At 46.5% G+C, this 23,666-nt stretch overlaps 1 protein-coding gene across 1 annotated transcript in view; it reads right to left on the bottom strand.

The window, feature by feature from the left end:
- The window catches only part of LOC141100437 (C-type lectin domain family 4 member G-like), a 90,126-nt gene that overhangs the window by 29,019 nt on the left and 37,441 nt on the right, over nt 1–23,666 (bottom strand). The window contains exons 9-11 of the mRNA XM_073588949.1: nt 20,758–20,859; nt 17,890–17,943; nt 9,056–9,207 (exon numbers count right to left, since the gene is read on the bottom strand). Coding sequence (XP_073445050.1) covers nt 9,056–9,207; nt 17,890–17,943; nt 20,758–20,859 — 308 coding nt within the window. The remainder of the gene's footprint in view (nt 1–9,055; nt 9,208–17,889; nt 17,944–20,757; nt 20,860–23,666) is intronic.

Below are 23,666 nucleotides of genomic sequence, written 5' to 3'. Positions count from 1 at the left end.
TGTTGCATAAGAATATAGCACATATAATCTGTGAGTGGTGGGTTATAAATATTTCTCAATCAGAGTGGAGATAATCAATGGGAGCACGGCAGTCCAAAACTGTCCAAATAGAAATAGAAAGAAATAGCCAGCTCACCAGAGATCAAGCGCAGAAACTCGGAGCTCCGTGCAGACCAACGTCATAGACCATAGAAGGAAAGTTCTGCTCCAGCTGCTATTAAAATCTTCTTTAATGAAAAACCATTAAAACATACAATGGTGAAGACTCTCCATATAACCTCACCACAACAGAGATGACAGGCTACGCGTTTCGACCAGACGGTCTTTGTCAAAGCCATGTTTGAAATTTGCCTTAGATTAGACATATATATAAGTGGGCAGCAACTAACAGAATGGTTTTTAACAGGGAGAAATGCAAAGTACTACATCTGGGCAATAAAAATGAAAAAAGCATATATAGAATGGGAGGAATAGGGCTAAGTGACAGCACATGTGAAAAAGACTTGGGTATACTAATAGATCACAGACTGAATATGAGTCAACAGTGTGATGCAGCAGCAAAAAAGGCAAATGCAATTCTAGGATGTATTAACAGAAGCATACAGTCTAGATCACGTGAAGTCATTATTTCCCTCTACTCCTCTTTGGTCAGACCTCATCTGGAATATTGTGTCCAATTTTGGGCACCACATTTTAAAAAAGACATCAACAAACTGGAGCAAGTTCAGAAAAGAGCGACCAGAATGGTGACCGGTCTGCAAACCCTGTCTTATGAGGAAAGGTTGCAGGATTTGGGAATGTTTAGTTTGCAAAAGAGAAGACTGAGAGGAGACTTAATAGCTGTCTACAAATATCTAAAGGGCTGTCACATTGTAGAAGGATCAACTTTATTCTCATTTGCACAAGGAAAGACTAGAAGCAATGGGATGAAGCTGAATGGGAGGAGACACAGATTAGATATTAGAAAAAACTTTTTGACAGTTAGAGTGATCAATGAGTGGAACAGGCTGCCACGAGAAGTGGTGAGTTCTCCTTCAATGGAAGTCTTCAAACAGAGGCTGGACAGACATCTAACTGGGATGATTTAGCGAATCCTGCTTTGAGCAGGGGGTTGGACCAGATGGCCCAGGAGGTCCCTTCCAACTCTACGATTCTATGATTGTATGATTCTATGTAGCTTAACGAATAAAACATCATATAAAAATCACATGATCACATGAGCCAATCCAATTGGACACATGTAATTAAATACAAAAGCGACATAGAAAAAAAAAAAAAAGGGGAAATTCAACAATAGTGCAACAATAGATCATGTCTTTTATTGAGACCGTTTGGATGTCTAGTATTTAAATGGTATATCCAAAATGCTTCCCGAGTAAGGAGACATCGCCTGATGTCTCCCCCACGGGATGACAGCTTTACTTTTTCTATTCCCTGAACTTTAAGGTGAGATGTATTGCGGGCGTGGCAATCAATAAAATGTTTGGAAACTGCTGAGACATTCCGTATAAAATTATTTGTATTGCTAATATCATTTAAATGTTCCCTTATTCTTATTTTTAGCTGCCTCGAGGTGCAACCAACATAGGATAAATCACATTGTTCACAATTAATTTTATACACTATGTTGCTAGAATTGCAATTGATATAATTTTTTATTTTAAAACATGAAGTATGATCATTATTAGTGAATTCCTGAGAAATTTGGGCATATTTGCATATTTTACAAATGTTAGCACCACATTTGTAAAAGCCCTTCACCGTTAGCCAGTTTTCTTTAGGCTTGTGATGTGTTAGTGAAAACATGCTGGGGGATAGTATACTCCCTAAAGACGGTGCTTTTCTTGACACCACATTAATTCCTGATGATAAAATTTTAACCAATTCATTATCCTGGTGCAGAATGGGTAGAAACTTGTGAACAATATTTTTTATAGATGTGAATTGCGGGCTATACTGGAAACATATATAGGGTTTTTTTCCCATAGTTATTGCCTTTTTTTTCCCTTCTGTACTTGATGCCAGCAAGTCATTTCGATCTTTGGTTTGCACTATTTTTTGTGCTCTAATTAGGGTCCATTTTGGATAATTGCGATTTGTCAATTTATTGGTAACATGTGCAAATTCCTCTTGCAAGGATTCCTCTGAGCTGCAATTACGTTTAACTCTGGTGTATTCACCAACAGGGACTGACCTGATTGTATGTTTTGAATGACTGCTCCTTGCATGTAGCACCGTGTTCCCACTGTATGGTTTATGGTGCGTTTTTGTATGAATGACCGCACCATCTGTGCCACTCAAACACAAATCCAGAAATGCAATATTGTTAGAACTGTAGTTATGCGTGAATTTGATATTATAGTTATTAGAATTAATATATTTTATGAAATCTGGTATGGCAGAAATATCTCCACCCCAAATGATGAGGGTATCATCGATATATCTACCATACCAGATTAATTGCTTTGAAAAAGGGTTGGCAGTGGAATATATATATTCCATTTCCCAGAATGACATTACAAGATTTGCAAGGGAGGGTGAGAATTTAGCACCGTCTTTAGGGAGTATACTATCCCCCAGCATGTTTTCACTAACACATCACAAGCCTAAAGAAAACTGGTTAACGGTGAAGGGCTTTTACAAATGTGGTGCTAACATTTGTAAAATATGCAAATATGCCCAAATTTCTCAGGAATTCACTAATAATGATCATACTTCATGTTTTAAAATAAAAAATTATATCAATTGCAATTCTAGCAACATAGTGTATAAAATTAATTGTGAACAATGTGATTTATCCTATGTTGGTTGCACCTCGAGGCAGCTAAAAATAAGAATAAGGGAACATTTAAATGATATTAGCAATACAAATAATTTTATACGGAATGTCTCAGCAGTTTCCAAACATTTTATTGATTGCCACGCCCGCAATACATCTCACCTTAAAGTTCAGGGAATAGAAAAAGTAAAGCTGTCATCCCGTGGGGGAGACATCAGGCGATGTCTCCTTACTCGGGAAGCATTTTGGATATACCATTTAAATACTAGACATCCAAACGGTCTCAATAAAAGACATGATCTATTGTTGCACTATTGTTGAATTTCCCCTTTTATTTTTTTTTTTTTTTTCTATGTCGCTTTTGTATTTTATTACATGTGTCCAATTGGATTGGCTCATGTGATCATGTGATTTTTATATGATGTTTTATTCGTTAAGCTACATATATATGTCTAATCTAAGGCAAATTTCAAACATGGCTTTGACAAAGACCGTCTGGTCGAAACGCGTAGCCTGTCATCTCTGTTGTGGTGAGGTTATATGGAGAGTCTTCACCATTGTATGTTTTAATGGTTTTTCATTAAAGAAGATTTTAATAGCAGCTGGAGCAGAACTTTCCTTCTATGGTCTCAGAAGACAGAGGACCAGGGCGAGGAGCACAGAGGTAAAAAGGGCAGTGCAGACAGAGATAATGAGAAGGGGCCTGAGGACACAGTGATCGCTGCACAAGACAGGCGTCACCGCATACGATAACCAGGCGTCTTACCTGAGGAGACGCTGAGCATAAATAGCGGTGGGCGCTGCCATGTTGGGGGCGGGGCCAGCATGTCAGACTACCCAGGAGGCTGCGCGCTGGGTGCCTGACGCCAGGGGAACCGGAAGTCGGGTGCGGGGACGCGCCGAGAAGCAGGAGCGCGCCGGCCAGAGCACGCAGGGGAAAAAGCAGAGCCTGGAGCAATGACAGTACCCCCCCTTTACGCCCCCTCCTCCTAACGTTGGAGAGAAACCATCTCATAATGCGGGGAGCATAAATATTCTCCTGGGGTTCCCATGATCTTTCCTCGGGGCCGAAACCCTTCCAATCAATCAAAAACAGAGTCTTTCCTTTAACAGTCTTCATAGCCAAAATATCCCGTACCTCAAAGGTGTTATCTGAGCTACATGATTGGGAGATTTGAGAAGGTGCAGAATGAAAGTGGTTAAACACAGGTTTAAGGAGAGATACATGGAAAGTGTTGGGAATCTTTAGTGAGGCGGGTAATCTCAACTTGTAGGCCACGTCGTTGATGCGACTCAAGACCTCAAAAGGACCAATGTAACGTGGACCTAACTTGTAGGAGGGAATTTTCAACCTGATATGCCGAGAAGCTAACCAAACCTTTTCCCCAGGGCGATACGGGGGAACGTCTAGCCGTCTCTTGTCGGCATACCGCTTCATTCTGAGACTGGCACTCTCAAGAGCCACTTTGGTCTCCCTCCAAATCTGAGAGAAGTCCACAGATAAGGAATCCGCTGCTGGCACACCCGAGGTGGGGGTTACAGGAAGAGGAATGCCCCGGGGTGTTGACCAAAAACCACAAAAAAGGGAGATTTGGAGGAAGCTTCACTTGGATGATTGTTGTAGGCGAATTCCGCCCAAGGAAGAAGAGAGGCCCAGTCGTCCTGATGAGCGTTGGAAAAATGCCGAAGGTAAGATGTTAGCACCTGGTTGACTCTCTCGATTTGACCATTTGACTGAGGGTGATAGGCTGAGGAGAAATCCAATGTTATCTCCAGTAATCCGCAGAGAACTCGCCAAAAACGGGAGGTAAACTGGACCCCTCGATCTGAGACAATATGCTGAGGAAAACCATGGAGGCGAAAAACATGAAGCAGAAAGATCTTCGCTAACTCAAGAGCGGTAGGCAGACCTGGCAGAGCGATGAAATGAGCCATTTTGGAAAATCGATCCACGACCACCAATATCACCGTGCATCTAGAAGAGGGAGGCAAATCAGTGACGAAATCCATGGCAATATGAGTCCAAGGGTTGGCCGGTACTGGTAACGGATGCAGGAGTCCCACAGGAGAATGTCGAGGAACCTTGTTCCGGGCGCAAGATGGACAGGAGGCGATGAAATCTTGGACATCCTTGCGAAGCGAAGGCCACCAGTAACGGCAGGAGACAAGCGAGAGAGTCTTTTTAACTCCAGCATGTCTGGAGAATTTAGATGAGTGACTCCAGCGTAGAACTTTTAATCTGTCTCCACTCCGAACAAAGGTCTTACCAGATGGTGGAGAGACTAGGCTTAATGGAGCCACGGTAAGGATCTTGGTAGGGTCGATGAGATGGATTGGACCCTCCTCCTTGTCGACAGACAGGAATGACTGTGAAAAAGCATCCGCCTTGATATTCTTCTCCCCGGGTCGGAAGTGGAGTTCAAAGTCAAATCTTTCGAAAAACATTGACCATCTGGCTTGACGTGGGTTGAGCCTCTGGGCAGATTGAAGGAAGGCCAAATTCTTGTGATCCGTGAAAATGATGAACGGATGGAGGGCACCCTCGAGAAGATGGTGCCATTCCTCAAGAGCCATCTTTATGTCCAGGAGTTCTCTATCTCAACCGCATAATTACGTTCGGGAGCGGAGAAAGCCTTAGAAAAGAATCCGCAGGTGAGAGTGCGGCCCAAGGATGATTTCTGCAGAAGAACTGCTCCAGCTCCCACTGAGGATGCATCAACCTCGAGGATGAATGGCCTGCTGGCATCTGGGCGATGGAGTACAGGAGACTTAGCAAATTCTTGCTTCAGGGCTTTGAAGGCAACCTCTGCATCAGAGGGCCAGTGATTGGGATCGGCTCCTGTGCGGACAAGAGCTGAGATGGGTTTTGTCAAAGAAGAGAAATGAGGGATAACTTGCCTGTAATAATTGGCAAAACCCAAAAACCGCGGAATTGCCTTAACTTCGAGTGGACGTGGCCAATTGAGAAATGCCAAGACTTTCTCGGGATCCATCTCTAATCCTGAGTTCAAGACGATGTAACCAAGAAAAGGCAACGAAGTTCGCTCAAAGAGGCATTTCTCTAACTTGGCAAAAAGGTGGTTCTCTCTGAGACGTAGAAGAACTTGGCGAACGTCTCGACGATGGGTAGCCAGATCGGGGGAGAAGACCACAATGTCGTCCAGGTAGACTACGACACAGGAGTAGAGGAGATCTCGAAAGACATCATTCACGAGTTCCTGGAATATGGCAGGGGCGTTGCATAGCCCAAAGGGCATAACCAAATACTCGTTGTGTCCATCTCGCGTGTTAAACGCAGTCTTCCACTCGTCCCCGGAGCGTATGCGAACCAGATTATAGGCTCCTCGTAGATCCAGCTTAGTAAACACACGTGCCCCCTTCAGGCGATCAAAAAGCTCAGAGATGAGTGGGAGTGGATATTTACTCTTCACCGTGATTTGATTCAAGCCACGATAGTCGATGCACGGGCGCAGGGATCCATCCTTCTTCTTTACGAAAAAGAAGCCCGCTCCAGCAGGGGACGAAGACTTCCGAATGAAGCCTCTAGCCAAGTTGTCTTGGATGTATTCAGACATGGCGTGGGTCTCTTCCGGGGAGAGAGGATAAATCCTTCCACGAGGCGGGGTGGTACCAGGAACGAGCTCAATGGGGCAGTCGTAGGGATGGTGTGGAGGAAGAGTCTCAGCCTCTTTCTTGTCAAAAACATCCAAAAAATCATGGTACACTGATGGCAATCCAGGGGGAACAAGGGAAGGAAGGGGGATACCTACGGGACGCACCGACAGCAGACACCGAGTCTGACAAGACTCCCCCCAATACAAGACGTTGCCGCTATGCCAATATAAGGTGGGCTCGTGGAGCCGCAGCCAAGGAAGACCTAGCAGGATAGGATGAGAAATTCCTGCTAAGACGTAAAACGTAATTTTCTCCTTGTGCAGCGCCCCTTCCTGTAACTCTACTTCATGAGTAACTAGATTAACAGTCTCTAGCAGAGGTCGAACATCTACGGAAGCGAGAACTTGTGGTTTTTGCAAGGCCCTCACGGGAACAGAAAGTCTATTAACCTCTTCTAGCCTTATAAAATTTCTGGCGGCACCCGAGTCCACATAGGCCACCAGGGAAGCCCGCTTCCCACCAACATGCAAGAGGACAGACAAAGTGTGGGGGAGAGAGGTATCACATACACCTAGGGAGGCCTCTCTTACCTGGCCTAGGTGGAGAAGTTTTCCTGACGCTCTGGACAAGTTCAGATGAGATGGGAACCGCTACCGCAGTAGAAACACTGACCATGGAGGCTCCTCTCCTTATGACGCTGGTCAGAGAGCTTTATGCGCTCCACCTGCATAGGTTTGGGCGCTGGAGATGAAGGGAGGCTCATGGGTCGAGGACTGGGTGGCCTGCGGACAGAAGAAAATGGACGAGAGACCCTTCTCTCCCTGGCCCTCTCTTGAAACCGGAGATCAATTCGAGTGGCTAAAGAGATCAAATCCTCTAGAATTGTTGGGGTGTCGTGGCCAGCGAGCTCATCCTTTATACGGCTTGAAAGGCCTCGCCAAAAGGCGCCCACCAAGGCCTCGTTATTCCAGCCTAAGTCTCAGGAGAGGGTCCTAAACTGAATAGCGTACTGGCTCACAGTTAGAGAACCTTGGCATAAATTAAACAAAGCCTCAGTGGTGGAGGCTAAACGGCCCAGTTCATCAAAAACCCGACGAAAAGTAACAAGAAAAACGGAAAGCTGAGTGACTACCGGGTCATCACGCTCCCAGAGAGGATTGACCCAAGCCAAAGCATCCCCCTCTAGATGGGAAATGATGAAGGCCACTTTGGCTCAGTCTGTAGGGTACTGCTGGGGCAGCAGCTCAAAATGGAGACGGCACTGATTTATAAAACCCCGGCATGATTTGGGGTCACCGCTAAACCGGGGTGGCTTGGCTAAACGCGGAGGAGGATGGGAAACCGTGATAGGAGGAGCAGATGCGGCCGAGTGCAAAGCGAGCAACCGACCATCCACCGAAGCCATGTAGCTGAGGATATGTGACTGGGTGTCTCACTGCTGAGCCAATTCTTTTTGTAAGCCAGCCAACTGGGCGGCGTTACCAGGGTCAGAAGACTGGAGGGCGGAGAGACGCGAGTCCATAGTTTCATGAAGGACATCATGCGCGTCTGGTTCTACCGAAGAAAAACTAACTCTTTTTGAGCAGCCGTGGCTCCAGCGGGGTCCATGGCCTGGTTATACTGTTGCGATGATACTTGTGCAAAAGAGGAAAGACAAATTTACCTGAGAGTGGACCCTCTGGGTCACGGCTCCAGAGCCCCGAGGGCGAGTGCCCAGGTGTGGACCGCCCCCTATACATGGAGCGTCAGGGACAGACCCCTAGGGGGTAGAACCGCGACAGCCAGAACCAAAGGGGCGACAGGGGGTAGTAAACAGGTGAGGAGGCACAGGTGTATCAGACTAGTTGGACACCGAGACACACGGAGACCTAACAAGACTGGAGAGCCAGGGGGAAGACAAGGACTGGAGGCTGCAATAAAAAGAAGTACAATGAAGTACACGGCAAAAAGGGATGACAAACGGCAGGAAGGGAACGGAGTGGGAGAGAAGGTGGCAGGGACAGGGTAGCGAGGCAGGAAGTCTCAGGGAAGCACGGAGGGCAGAGTACCGAGGCAGAAGACAGAGGACCAGGGCGAGGAGTACAGAGGTAAAAAGGGCAGTGCAGACAGAGATAATGAGAAGGGGCCTGAGGACACAGTGATCGCTGCACAAGACAGGCGTCACCGCATACGATAACCAGGCGTCTTACCTGAGGAGACGCTGAGCATAAATAGCGGTGGGCGCCGCCATGTTGGGGGCGGGGCCAGGGCGTCAGACTACCCAGGAGGCTGCGCGCTGGGTGCCTGACGCCGGGGGAGTCGGAGGCCGGGCGCGGGGACGCGCCGAGAAGCAGGAGCACGCCGGCCAGAGCGTGCAGGGGAAAAAGCAGAGTCTGGAGCCATGACAATCACCTTGGATCTCTACTTTCTGACATGGATAGTCACGGAGAGAGCATGCTTGAGAAAGGTTCTCACTAATGAACTGAACCATTAAACAGAAGTTTGTTTTCCACTCTGAATGGTGTGTTGCCTCCAATCTCTGAATTTCTACTTGTTGTTTGGTGGTTACCTGGGGGGCTCTGCACCCAACCTGTAATTACTAGTGCTGCTCTTACTTTTTATTTTTTTTAGATAGATAGATAATAGATAGATATTTAAGTGCCATCTGTATCTAGCTCTTACCGATTCAGTCTTGTCCTTTATCATTACAAGGATAGAGGACATTTTGTAGCATTCTTCACGAGCCAAATCCCAGGATATTTCTTGCCCAGAGACATAATAACAAGCAGAACCAATCGTATACCAGCCAACAGGGCACGTCGTGCAGATTTTCTCTATGAAGGGGAATATAGAGACGTGAGACACAAGCAGTTAAAAAGAAATAATAATGATAATATGCATAATTATAAAAATGATCACTTTCCTACTTAATAACAAAACCCTCACTTAGGCCTGTTTCATACCTCCGTCGACGGCGGTCAGCTGAAATCCGCCAAAGGTTCAAAACAACGGATCCGTCTCCGTTTAGAGATGTACGGATGACAGCGGACCACATTGTAGTACGGATCCGTGGAAGATGGAAAGCGGCGTGATTTAAAGTGACTGCGGCCTTCCAGGCGAGGTTATCACCGCGATCTCATCGCCGCGATCTCGCAGCCTTCGATCTCGCGGCCTTCCATCGCTGTGATCTCGCAGCCTTCCATCTTGCGGCCTTCCATCTCCACGATCTCGCTGCCTTCCATCGCCGCAATCTCGCGGCCTTCGATCTCGCGGCCTTCCATCACCATGATCTTGCGGCCTTCCATCTCGTGGCCTTCCATCGCCGCGATCTCGCGGCCTTCCATCGCCACAATCTCGCGGCCTTCCATCTCGCGGCCTTCCATTGCCGCGATCTCGCGGCCTTCCATCGCCGCGATCTCGCGGCCTTCCATCGCCACGATCTCGCGACCTTCGATCTCGCGGCCTTCCATTGCCGCGATCTCGCGGCCTTCCATCGTCGCGAGGTCAGATGCCGATCGGAGAGAGAGAGAGAGGCCTTCCATCGTCGCAAGGTCAGAAACTGATGAGAGAGAGAGAGAATTTTATTGGCTCCCGGAATGGCATTGCATGGTTAAAACTTCTCCCGGTTTTCACCTTCTGGGCATGCGCAGTTAAAAATAGTGGACCGTCAACCAAAAAAAATGATGCAGTGTCCGTCTGGTCCGCCCGGGAGCCGATAAAATTCTCACGGATCCATCAAAAAACGGACCCAACGGACGACCATCAATCAAAATCCGCCACTAATGCAAATCAATGGGGGAAAAAGTGGCGGATTTTGCCTGACGTCAAAAAACTGAAGTGTGAAAGAGGACTTAGGCTATGTGCACACGGTGTGGATTCTGCTGTGGATCCGCAGCGGTTTTGGCCCTGCGGGTCCGCAGCAGTTTCTGCTGCGTTGTACAGTACCATTGTTTTCAATGGTAAACTGGAAAACGCAGTGCACATGCTGCGGATTTTTCCGCGCGGATTTGCTGCCTGTTACAATCCGCAGCATGTCAATTCTTTGTGTGGATTCCGCTGCGGTTTCACAGCTTATCCATTATGAGGTGTGAAACCGCAGGGCTAAACCGCAGGCTAATCCGCAGGTAAACCGCAGGTCTTTTGACCTGCGGATTTACTTGTGGATTTTACAAAATCCGTGGGGAGAAATCCACAGCACCTAAAAACTGCGTGGGCACATAGCCTTATAGGACCTCAAGTTAGAAAGGTGTGGCTGATAGAGTTGAGCAAAAATATTTGCAGGATCCAGGACCAGTGGTCAAGTTAGTAGTTTGTGGCCACTAGACCGGAACACTGCGAACTTCCTCCTACCTGTGACATTCCAGACGCCTCTTCTGTTCTGCAGCACCCGGCAGCTGCCACTAAACAATGAATGTGACTCACCCCCAGAGGCCGTGGGGTACTCGGTGCCGGGCCCATTGATTTCAATGGGAGATGTCACAGTGGCAGGGACCCGGTCGGTGGCCTCAGGCAGTCAGTGTAAAAGGGGTAGAGTAATGAGGATAAAGTTATTGAGATGATTCGTGACGCCACCTGTGGTTTCTGGTCACTTTGACCAGCGCTGCAGGGTTGCTTCTCTGGGACAGATGGTGTAGTGCAGCAATGATGCTGAAGCTCCCCACAGGTGGAGCTGCATTCCCAAGGCAGTAGTAATAGGTGTTGAGGTAGATGGTGCAGTGTAGGCACAGAGATATAGCAGTGCTAGATGAGTGGCGCAGGAATAAGTGGAGGACACAAGGACTTGTATTTCTAAGGCTTTATTCACAGTCTGCTGCCCATACAGATACCCACTTCGGTGCCGTGTCCTCCAGGTCAGGGACTCAGCCAACTCCCAGGCAAGACAGAGTACACTTTTCCAGCACTCCTCCAACATATGCCTTTCCTGAACGTCTCCTCACTAGCGCCTAAACTGAAGAACTTGTAGTTGTGAGTTAAACTCAAGTTCCTCCTTCCAGATGTTACTTGGAACTCCACTCGTACGGCAGACAGCTGTAGCCAGCTTCGTTGACTTTCTACTATCAGGTCCCGGCTCACACACGTTGCTATTGTGCCCCCGAGTCTTAGGTGGGAATAAAGTGGGTGACAACTTCTATTCCTCTTTCTGCTGCAGGACCATCAGCATCCATACAACTTCGGATACCGGACTCCGAACGAACCATGCACTTTAATTTAAGGAAGGGCTCTGCTCTCACCCTTGTCCTCAGTTCTCTTCTCCCCATGTTCCGTACTAATCTATCTCTCTTCTGAAGAATCAGGCTTTCTCTTGCTCTTTCCCGTGCCAACAGCTCCGGACTCACAACAGTCTGCTGCTGCACTTGCTTCCGCTCCATCCCTCTCCGGGGATCTTCTCTCTCTAACTGACCCTTTCCTAATCTTCTTCCGCTCTCTGTGCAGTCTAAGCTCCACCCTCTTCCCCAGCACCCTTCGTGAACCGAAGCAACTGACTTACAGGGTGCTCCACTATTCTAAAGTGTCTGTGCTGGGTGCAGGTGTTGGAGTGTGGTCAGGTGTCTCCACCTAACCTGGATAGTGGGGTACCACACCTCAGGAGGAGGTGCAGTACCTCTGTGGTGACTGAACCCTAAGGGGTGCCACATGCCCCCCCGTTAAACATAGCACGTCCGTGGGCTGCAAGTGAAACAAATGATGTTACATAAGGAACATACAAAATGTTATTTTAACAGTGCTGCCAGCAGTAAACATTACTTATATTACTATAAAACATCTCCTAAGAGAGGCATTTTTCTTTAAACGTTACCTAAGATAACTTTACAATTGCTACTACTACCTGAAGTGCTACCTTGGTGACAAACGCTGACCCTGGTTCATCACCTGGATTCAAATTTTTATTCAAAACTTCACATTTTTATTAAACATTGTTCCTAATCAGATAGCTAAACATTGCTACAAACACTTTCATAAGGCTCAATATAAAAGACTTCACGGTAAAACAGCAATAATTCTTGCAAGTGCTGGACACCGCTCCCAGCCGGGATTTCTTGCAGTGTCCCTGGTGCTGAAGCAGAACTTCAGGTCTGAGGTAGTCCTTTGTTGAGGTTCGAGTAAAACCAAGAGAGAGCACCTTAAGAGGCGCAAACTATATACAGCAAAGTTTTTGGATCACTCCAAGTTCATGATCGCTCAGTCTCTGTATCAGAGCACTTTAATGCCAAACTGAGGTAAGAAAACAGAAGCAAATGTTGAGGGCACAACGGTGCTCATACCCTCCTGGGTAACAGTTCAGTTCAGTCCTCCTGATTAGCTTTGCCTTAAGCATCAGGCTTTTGTCGCTTGCATGGTGAAATGCGGGGATGACGAATCTCTGGTAGGGGAAATCTGTGATGCAAGGTAACACCCACCAGCAGTTAAAGGGAATCTGTCACCCCTTTTTTTGGCCTTTTAGCTGCCGGCATAGACATCGGGGGCTTATCTACAGCATTCTGTAATGCTGTAGATAAGCCTCCGATGTAACCTGAAAGAGAAGAAAAACATGTTATATTATACTCACGGGCAGAGCAGAGTCCTGCAGTGCGCAGGTGTCGGGAGAGGTCTGGCACCTGCGCATTGCAGAATCCTGCTCTGCCCTCAACAGGGCAGAGCAATGCGCCTGCGCCGGAGCCATTTCTGTTGTGAGTTCATTTTCTGGTCTACCAGTTGTGAGTTCTCCTTCCAGGATCCCTCTGGTGGTAACAGGAGGTAGTGAGGCTGATTTAATCAGTAGAGATCTGCCACCTGATAATGAGGATGATGATTGGACCTCAGGAATCTCAGATTGGATTTAAGACAGCTGACGCCCTACTCTGGTGCTGGTGATTCCTTCTGCTTGTCAGGTCTTGGTTCTCAGCTCTGTTCCAGTCAGCTCAAGCTAAGTTTCTCTGCTAATGTTCACACTTGATTTTGTTGTTCTGTTCAGTTTTTTGTGTGGTCAGCCAGCCCCGGCTGGGGCTGTGCTGAATTTCCACTCTTATATATCTTTATTTGCTTTTTGTCCCTTATTAGATTGGCCTCTTTTTTGCTCTGTCTCAGAATATTTCAGAGTGCTGATATAGTGGAGAAGTCTAGTGACTTCAGGGTTAATTTTGTTATCAGAAGTGTTGGACATTATTTTGTAGGGTTTTGGGCAGATTGCAGACAGTGTCTTTCCTTTCCTCTCCTTTCTAGTTAGTTTGGGCCCCATCGTTTGCTCAGCCTATTTTCCTGCCTGTTTGTGTTTTCATCTTGTTTCACCGTCAATACATGTGTGGGGGCTGTCTATTCCTTTGGGGTCTGCTCTGGGGCAGTTAGTTTTCCCCTTTTCTTGCTTTAGGCTTATTTAGTCCTCCGGCCGTGACGAGGCGTCTAGGTTCATCGTAGGTACGCTCCACGGCTGCTGCTAGTTGTGTGGTTAGGATCAGGGATCTGAAATCTGCTTAGTTACCAACCTCTCTGGTTTTTCTGGACTTAGCATGTTTAGGTTTTTTCCTCCTCGGTGACCCATTCATAACACATTTCAGGACTGGAAAAGAGAACGTCATCGCATGAAGAAGGGAGGTGCCAGACCGGACCGCAACACCCATCGGACCGGACCTCCCACCTCAGTGAGTATAATATAACGTGTTTTTCTTGTCTTTCAGGTTACATCGGAGGCTTATCTACAGCGTTACAGAATGCTGTAGATAAGCCCCCGATGTCTATGCCGGCAGCCAATAGGGGAAAAAAAGGGTGACAGATTCCCTTTAAGGTTCCTCCACCAAGGTTTGGGTAATTTGTTCCTGCACTTTAGGGTTGCATTGAACTGAAGTTGTAGATAATGCAGTAGTTATCGACATTACAGCTGGCGGTACTGAAGGGGTTACCGAACAGGCCGTTGAAACTGCGGTCATACCAGCCAATGGTGTCATCTTGTTATCAGCTTTCTCCTCCGTGGAGATCAGGGGTTGCCGGAGGGGACGCGGCTTCACTAAATGCTCTCCTTTCCACAGGGACATTTTCCACTTCTCTATTGCGGTCAGCTTAGCATCTTGGAATTGATAACACAACTCCTCCATTTGTTCCATGAGGAGCACCAGCCTGTTGCACACGGTGGACGGTAACGTGGGTATAGGAGCAGGTTCTAGGATACCCCCCTTGGGTGCCATTCCCCGGTGATGTTTTGGCTCCAGTGCAGGTACTGGGCGGCAGCCGGTGGCAGCGGTAGTTGTTGGAGCTGCCTTGTCAGCGGGCGGCGACTGGAGTGGAGCTGGTGCTGGTTCAAGGTCTGCTGAGGCCTTCGGTGGGACCTGCGCGGCCGCGCCTGGTTCGGGCAGGAACACAGTCTCTGCTTCACAGTCAGCTTCCGGGCCCTCAGGTAACTCCTCCTGGCAGGCAGCAGCCAGCAGCGGTAGCGGCGTGGAGGTGATGGCGAGCGCTGCCGATGGCATCGCAGTGGCCGCAGGTTTCACAGGTGCTGCCTGGGGGAGAACTGATGAAGCGGCGGCGGGTACCGGTGGTGGAGGTACCGTTTCTGCAGGCCCCTCCTGGGTGCGCTGCCGATCCAAGGTCCGCAGAGCCTCCTGCTTCAGCCGCAGACTGCGGTTCAGCATAGCGATCTCCTCTTCTAATTGCTGACGGTCCATCACGGAAGCGGGGCTGGAGCCTTCAACTAGTGCGCCGGGGAAGGCAAGCTCCTCTTCCTCGCACTCTTCAGGTCTCCGTCCTCCTTCTATCATGGTGTCCTGGCATTTTGGCTTCTCTCTGGGCTCCCTTCCCACCTCACAGCTCTGCTCATCGTTCCTGGGGTGGCGCCTCCTTCCTCTTCCTCCATACCAAGCCAGTATACGAACCCCTCTGGGGGTGGGCCATGTTGCTGTTGCATAAAAGTTCAGGCAGGGGAGGCCCAGGACATTTCGCACTCTCTTTTCTTAGGGCCACCCATGTTGTCACGCCCTTCTTCATCGCGCCGGTGGCCATTTTGAGAGTCCATTTTACAGTCTATCATTTTGGTTCTTTTGCACATTTTCAGCAATATCCAATGTAATAAATCTTCAGCACACAGGACCCAGTGGTACCGGGCTTCGTCATCCTGTTCGTGATGCCAAAATTGACCCACCCCGGAGGCAGTAGGGTACTCGGTGCCAGGCCCGTTGATTTCAATGGGAGATGTCACAGTGGCAGTGACCCGGTCCGTGGCCTCAGGCAGTCAATGTAAAAGAGGTAGAGTGATGGGGATAAAGTTATTGAGATGATTCGTGACGCCACCTTTGGTTTCTGGTCAGTTTGACCAGCGCTACAGGGTAGCTTCTCTAGGACAGATGGTGTGGTGCAGCAATGATGTTGGAGTTCCCCACAGGTGGAGCTGTAGTCCCAAGGCAGTAGTAATAGGTGTTGAGGTAGATGGTGCAGTTTTAGGCACAGAGATGTAGCAGTGCTAGATGAGTGGCGCAGGAATAAGTGGAGGACACAAGGACTTGTAGTTCCAAGGCTTTTTTCACAGTCTGTTGCGCATACAGATGCCCACTTCGGTGCCGTGTCCTCCAGGTCAGGGGCTCAGCCAACTCCCAGGCAAGACAGAGTACACTTTTCCAGCACTCCTCCAACATATGCCTTTCCTGAACGTCTCCTCACTAGCGCCTAAATTGAAGTACTTGTAGTTGTGAATTAAACTCAAGTTCCTCCTTCCAGATGTTACTTGGAACTCCACTCGTACAGCAGACAGCTGTAGCCCACTTCGTTGACTTCCTACTATCAGGTCCCGGCTCACACACGTTGCTATCGTGCCCCCGAGTCTTAGGTGGGAATAAAGTGGTGACAACTTCCATTCCTCCGGTTTCTGCTGTAGGACCATCAGCATCCATACAACTTCGGATACCGGACTCCGAACCATGCTCTTTAACTTAAGGAAGGGCTCTGCTCTCACCTTTGTCCTCAGTTCTCTTCTCCCCATGTTCTGTACTAATCTATCTCCCTTCTGAAGAATCAGGCTTTCTCTTGCTCTTTCCCGTGCCAACAGCTCCGGACTCACAACAGTCTGCTGCTGCACTTGCTTCCGCTCCATCCCTCTCCGGGGATCTTCTCTCTCTAACTGACCCTTTCCTAATCTTCTTCTGCTCTCTGTGCAGTCTAAGCTCCACCCGCTTCCCCAGCACCCTTCGTGAACCAAAGCAGCTGACTTACAGGGTGCTCCGCTATTCTAAAGTGACTGTGCTGGGTGCAGGTGCTGGAGTGTGGTCAGGTGTCTCCACCTTACCTGGATAGTGGGGTACCACACCTCAGGAGGCGGTGCAGTACCTCTGTGGCGACTGAACCCTCAGGGGCGCCACAAATGCAGCTGTGCAGTGAAGTTCTGTTCAATGCGTTTACAGCTGGCTTCCGCAGGGCTTGTATCAGCTGATCATCAGTGGTGCCGGGTGTGGAACTCTCAATTATCTCATATAGATGAACTATCCTTAGGATAGATCATCAATATTTGGTGACTGGATGATCCTTTTAAAATTAGTTTTAATAAACAGAAGATGAGACCACAGGTGAGGTTTTCAATTTAAAGGGATTATCCTCCTTTGTGGACATTTTTTTACTTACTTAAATGCATACAATTGGGCCTACGAAAAACATTTTTGGAATTGGGTTTCATTAAAAATTTTGCACAGTTTCCTTCCTATGGCTGCTGTATTACATCGACTATTGCCGGCTGCAGAATGAGGTGACGGGGTCGGCCACATTGTCTATATCTTAGCACATGTGTTGAGGACATGATTTTTGGCACTTACTATTATACAGGTACTGTATGACCCATTCTCCTCCTGCTCTTGTTAGCGCAGTTTTCCTCATAGACCGCACAGCTCTCTGGTCCATACAATGGTCGCTGATGAGGAGCATGTGACCAGACCCGTCCATCAGTCTCCTCCAATAGAAAAGCTGTTTTCTCATGGGAGGTTTTCAATTGGACAAGTCTGATGCATCGGTCTGGTCACATGCTCCTCCAGGAGCAGCCATTATATGAACCGGAGAGCTGTGCGGTCTAAGGAAAGAGCAGGAGGAGAACCTGACATACTAATATCATAGGAAGTGGCACAAATCATGTACCCAGCACATCTGACAAAATAAAGACAATGTGGCCGACCACGTTACCTCATTTTGTAATAAGCGGTGTCATAGAGATGATATAAAAGGAAAACGGTAGAAAAATTTTAATGAGACCAAATTGAAAAATGATTTTTAGCCCCAATTACATTCATTTATGTAACAAAAAAAGTCCCCAAAGGTGGACAACCCCTTTAAGGACAATGGTGCCTAATGTCCATATAATCTGTGACATAGTATTAGCCTCACATCAACAACAGTACTATAGCAAATATTAAATAGGTACACGTGTGACTACTAGATTGGAGGTGACACGTATATCTGCTACTTATGGAGGTTTAGTAAAACATAGTAATGTATAGAGGACTAAAAACATTAGTGTCTTCATAAAGCAACAGAAAAAAGTAACCTAACAATGTGCGCCTAAGTGTGCAACTTACCCAGTGTTTTGTTAATGTGCTTTTCATTGGCCTTGAGTAAGTCTTGCAATTTCACTGCAAAATAAAGCAGAACGTGTCCACAGCTTCAGCTCCAGTTGGCGCTCACTTATAGGATATTATCATTCGGAGCGGTCAAAATAGTCGACCAATTGACGTATCTACAGTAGTTTTAAGTGATGAGCGAACGTGCATTATCTCAGCATGCTCGTGTGCTAACTGAGTGTTTTTGGGGTGCTTGAAAACTATGTTTGAGTCCCCGCGGCTGCATGTCTCGTGGCTGTTTGACAGCTGCAACACATGCGGGGATTTCCTGTTTGTTCTGTTTATTAGCCAATCCCTGCCTGCGTAGAGGCTGTTGACCAGCTGTGAGACACGCAGCCGCTGGGACTGGAACATAATATTCAAGCACGCCGAAGACACTCGGTTAGTATGCTCAGATAATACCTTATCCCAGCACGTTTGCTCATCACTACTAGTTCTATAGAAGCTTCTTTTCCTTTTTTCCCTAAAAGGTTATTCCCATTTTTCCTAGGTGGATATTGTCAGACAATGCTTGTAAAAATAAGCACTTTTGCTTTTTACTTCTTAGGAAATTTTGCTACCATTTTTGAAATATTAACACTTTTCTTTAGTTTAGAGCCCGTTGCCTAGGAGACCGTCCACTGCTGCTGTCTAGAGCTTCTAAGCACTGCGCTGAATATGGCTGAGGTTTAGAGGTAACAGTGTACTCTAGAGATCCTGGCCAGCTTCAACACAGTGCTTACAAGCTCAACATAAAAGATCTTGTAAGCACTGATTATGTTCTGTTGTTCAGCAGCATTGGTCGGTCAACGAGCTATAAACAAAAGAAAAGTGTTAATATCTGCAAAATTTTAATAACAAATGAAATTGTAGCGTCAAGTGGATTGATCGGATTACCTGCCGCTGGGTGAAGAGGCTAGTCAGGAGCGCCATTGTGGTCATTCATATTCAATACATTTTAATAACAAGTAAATTGCAAAATGGCTTGTACATCCAAGTGCTATCCAGCAATATCCATTTATAGAAATGGGAATACTCCTTTGACCATAGGCCAAATTTATACTTACCATGCAGATTGTTGTTTTTTCATGCATTGCATAGCCTGTGACATCACTGTTTTTTATATACTTGGTATTTTTAGTAGGAGACAGAAAAGGGGGTTCTGCCTAGTTTGCATTGGGGCGACCTGGGTCACTCCCTCTGTCGGTGTAGTATCACTTCAGCACTGGTCGCCGCACAGCACCTCACCTCTAAAGTTACGGACCCACCAAGAGGCTCGCCGTGACGTGGCAGTGGGCTTCATATATTATGACCATAATGTTAACGAAGAACTTTGTGTTTAGTTTTCTAAATTTTTGCGTAGCCACATTAGATCTATATATATGTTTTTGATGTGGGTAAAAATCATGAATATCCCAATCAAAGAAAAAAAGTAATGACTTTTAAAGTAATATATACTAAACACTGCTACCCTATGTCCTAAAGGCCCAATATACCCTGACTCTGAAGTGGCTAAAGTGATTCTCTACTGGTTATCCTTGAAGGGGTGGTCCGAAACTAACATTAATTTTAATCCTAAATGTGAAACTTTTTAATGTAATGATCAAATCATTTTTCTAATATATTTTAATGAAAACATCCTTACCGTTCCCTCTCTACTGTCTCTAACTGCTTTGTTTTATTTTTTTTACTTCCAGTTTGATGACGTCTCATTTGAGAATCCACGGTGGATGCTGGGACGCTCAAACAGGACATCATTAGGGAGCACAGGCTGCAACCTGTGCCTCCACCCTCAAACAAAGCATTATCACACCAGGGGAAGGGTTAGTCCCTGCTCTTCTGAGTATTCATCGGTTCTCAATTCCAACACATGCTCAGTACAGGATTCCTGCTCACTGTGCGATATTACTTTTCAATCCACAGTGACAGTGCACTCCACTCTCCAACTCTAATGAGAAGTAACAACCTGACAAGAGAGCGCACTGTCAGTGCGCATTGTAAGGAGAGAATGCAGCAAGCAGGAAAAAAAATTGACCAGCCCTCCCGCAAAACAGACATCACTGATGGCACTTTGTTTCAGAAGGCAGCTGTGGCAGTGAATATGACTTATATGACAAATGACTTCTCGTTTGAGTATTCCAGCATGTAGTGGGGATTTCGCAAGCAAAACATCATCAAACCGTGAGTTAAAAAAAATAAATATATGAAGCAGATAGGTCATAGAAGGAATGGTAGGGACTTTTCAGTTAAAGTACAATATATTAGAAAAGACATTATATTGCATTAAATACAGACATTTAGAAATAAATTAACATTAGTTTTGGACCACCACTTTAAGTTCTTTTTAAGACTACGGTAATATTTTCTGCTAATATTTTTATATAACGGTACCTTTATAGTGATCAGCTCCTTTTTTTATTATAAATCCGTATACAGAAAATTAGAAAAGTAAAAAAAAAAACAAATCTTTAGTTTTTTATTATTATTTTTTTTAAAGTTTTTTATCAAGAAGTTATGCATTGAGTCTGCCTTCAGTTTATATGTTCTCCCCGTTATTGTGTTCATTAACTCCAGTTTCCTCCCACACTCCAGAGACATACTAATTGCTAATCTAGATTCTGAACCCCAATGGGGACAGTGAAGATGATGTCTGTAAAGCTCTGGGGAATTAATGGCGCTATATAAGCAAGTTAAATAAATAAATAAAGTTAATCAGCGCAGAATCCAGAATTTTAGGATTAAAAAAAATGCAAAATGATATTTAAAGATCAGGAGGCAGGTACGGTATTTCGTTTGGGCATATGAATAAAAATAGAGTAAAAGAATAAATGTCAGAAAAGCGCTTACCTATGGTACTGTTGAGATCGGCCACCTTAGTCATCAGACTGATCTGCTTCTCCATATCATTCTTCTTGAAATCTGAGACTGAATGTATTAAAGTATTGGTAATTAAAGGTTAAATTGCTTAATTAACACTAAATTGCAAATTAAAATATGATTATTTTAATTTATGAATCAGTCTGGATGCGTTATCACAATCATAAATGTGTTTCTTTGAAATGCTATGATGTATCAGAGAAAACCTTCTTTTAAAACCCGGACAGGAACGATAGGTCGCAGTTGACTAGCTAAGAGGCCTGTGCCAGGCAACTTCTGCTCCTTCCCTCTTAACTCTCATGTCTTTCCCTATGTGTGAATGTAAGGAGATAGACCAGACCGCGGGTACCTGCATGCCGGGTTCGGAACTAAAAGGGCTGCATCCTCTGTTTCCGGGGGGGAAGCCTGAGAGAGGTGGACCTTCCCCTGCTGAAGGAGGGAAGGAGGAGAGAGACGGAGCTTCCTGCTCACCCAGGAGAGCCGGAAAAGCGCGCGCAGCAGCAGGGGTATAAAAGGGAGAAGCACGCCAAAAAGGTCAGTCAGGCGCCGGCGCAGAGCAGTGCGGAGGAAAGCGCAGAGCAGAGAATAGCGCGCCCAGCTTCCTCCACCAGAAAGTACCTGTGTGACAATGGGCTGTATAGAACGAGCCGCCGTCACAGGCAGATTGGAGCTGTGCCGGCAGAGAGGAACCGTGCAGAGCCATGCAAGCAGAGCAGAGCTAAACTGAGTGCCGTACTCGGCGTGATAGTGAGTACTGTACACGCTCTGCCCAAGAGTGACCGCATACTTGACAGACCCCTGCATACAGGTCCACCGTTTGTGGATGACCGACTGTCAGCTCCTCGCTACCCTCCACGCTAAGAGGCGACCCTAGTTGAAGGCAGAGACTGCACTGTGAGAGCGACACACAGAGAGAGAGACAGACGGCTAGGACAGAGCCTCGTTATCAAGGACTTGTGTACACCGCAGAGGAAAGTCCTGTTCCGGCGGTCCCCCACACTAGACTCAGTACTGTGCTAGATACGTTTTAGCATGGAAAATCTTCCTGCCTCCCAGAGACTTCGCCAAGACGTCCCGCTCTGCTGTTGTTGGTGCCAACATTGGAACCCTGAGGAGCTGCACCCAAGAACACTACAGACTCATAAGTTTCACCTCTTTATTACTGAACTTTTGTTTGTCCCTGACCTACCCTGCCACCTATTTCTGCCCTCATTCCTTATCATCACCCTAAATCCCTCACTCCCTCCTGGAGTGCATTCCCCTGTAAATAAAAGTGTTAACCCTTGCTCTGCCTACGTCTCGTCACTGCATCCTGCGTTCCTGCTTGATACCTTACATGTATATACAAGGAGAGACCTTTTAATTGTGTAATTTCCCTGAATAGACTGTCATATATTCGGATTGCAATACCTTTCGTCCCATGTAGTCTGAGTCAATCTTTCCCTGTAGCTTCACAGGCTGAGTTTGCCCCAGGTCCACGATGTCCATCTTTAGGTTACCCCTGGACAGTAGACGAAATCTCACGGAAGGGTATTTCCGGCATTCCACTGCCTTGAGTATTAGGCCCATGCGGTCCCTAGCAGCCTCTGACCTTGACCTGTGGCTTCACACACTGCTCTCCACACAGTGACTGGCCCTGTTATTTCCTGAACCTAATTCTAACTCACAGTTCCCCCTCCCAAACTGGGCCGGGCATTTCAGTTAACCCTGTCTCAGCTAACTGCAGCCCCATTGGGTATCATCCTTTTATAACATACATGAACATTAAATCCATTTAACCTTTGAAATGTCAGGGAGTAATCCATCAGTCCCCACCACTGCTACACGGTAAATCCGCATAGTTCTAAAAAAACAAGTGCGTAATGTAGAACGCAGCGTTTTGGACGCAGCAAAAAATATGCTGCTTCTAAAACACTATTATTCCTGATCATGGGCAAGCAGCCTAAGAGAGCAAGCATGAACCCCACGAATATTGCTTCTTTACACTGCAGCTTCCTCAGGATCTCTTGAGGCAGCTGCAGAGTTGACCGATGAAACAAGCGGGTTAGCGCTCATTATCTTACTCTGAAACAAACTTTATCAGGTTTTAGCTTAATTTTATATGTGAATTTTCATCTCCCTGTCCGTTTTGTCCAACCAATAGTCTCAAATGATTATATATACCATTGCTTATCCCAGTAGAAAGATTGGTTAATATTATATTGAACAACTCTTTTCTAGCTTTTGTGGTTGGGCTTATTTATTATATCGGCTGAATACAACATATTGTTTGAGTTGAATCATTTTGGTCTGAAGCTATATAGTGCAAATCTCGGAAGAGGAGGTGCCTCCGTTTAATAATACTGGAACCAGTTTTCTGGGGTTTTTAAATGTTTTCACTGTTATATCTTTTTGTGATGATTAAAATAAAGATTATTTACATTTGTGTTCTATATGTCTGTGCTTCCATATTGCCCCCTAGTCTTTCTCTTTCATATCTGTTCAATAGCTCTACAATTCCTTAAAGGGGTTGTCCAGGCTTGGAGTACAATTCTGCAATTACACAGAATGACTGCAGCCCCGTGAATCCGCACAGCATGCACAGTGCACATTGTCAGAAGTCTTCGGCGACGGGAGCGAGTGGTCATGTAACTGCAAGTATGTGATTTGCATGCCTACGGCCACATTACAACTAGACATGTCCGACCTCACTCAATACACTTGTATTGATCGTGGCTGTGCATGTCTAGTCGGCACATGATTGTAAAGTATATTGATTGTAAAGTATATAAATTCAGTATTTTCTGTTACGCTCCCACCTGCTCCCGTTGCCGACACAAAAGAATCACTGTGCGCTCTGCGCTATGAGGACTCACAAGTCTGCAATTACATAGAGTGAC

Source organism: Dendrobates tinctorius, unplaced genomic scaffold (assembly GCF_039654945.1).
Source record: "Dendrobates tinctorius isolate UK_male_01 unplaced genomic scaffold, ASM3965494v1 ptg000104l, whole genome shotgun sequence".
NCBI classification, from domain to species: Eukaryota; Metazoa; Chordata; class Amphibia; order Anura; family Dendrobatidae; genus Dendrobates; species Dendrobates tinctorius.
Note: the sequence above shows the minus strand (reverse complement) of the source record. Positions and strands in the feature narration are given on the sequence as shown.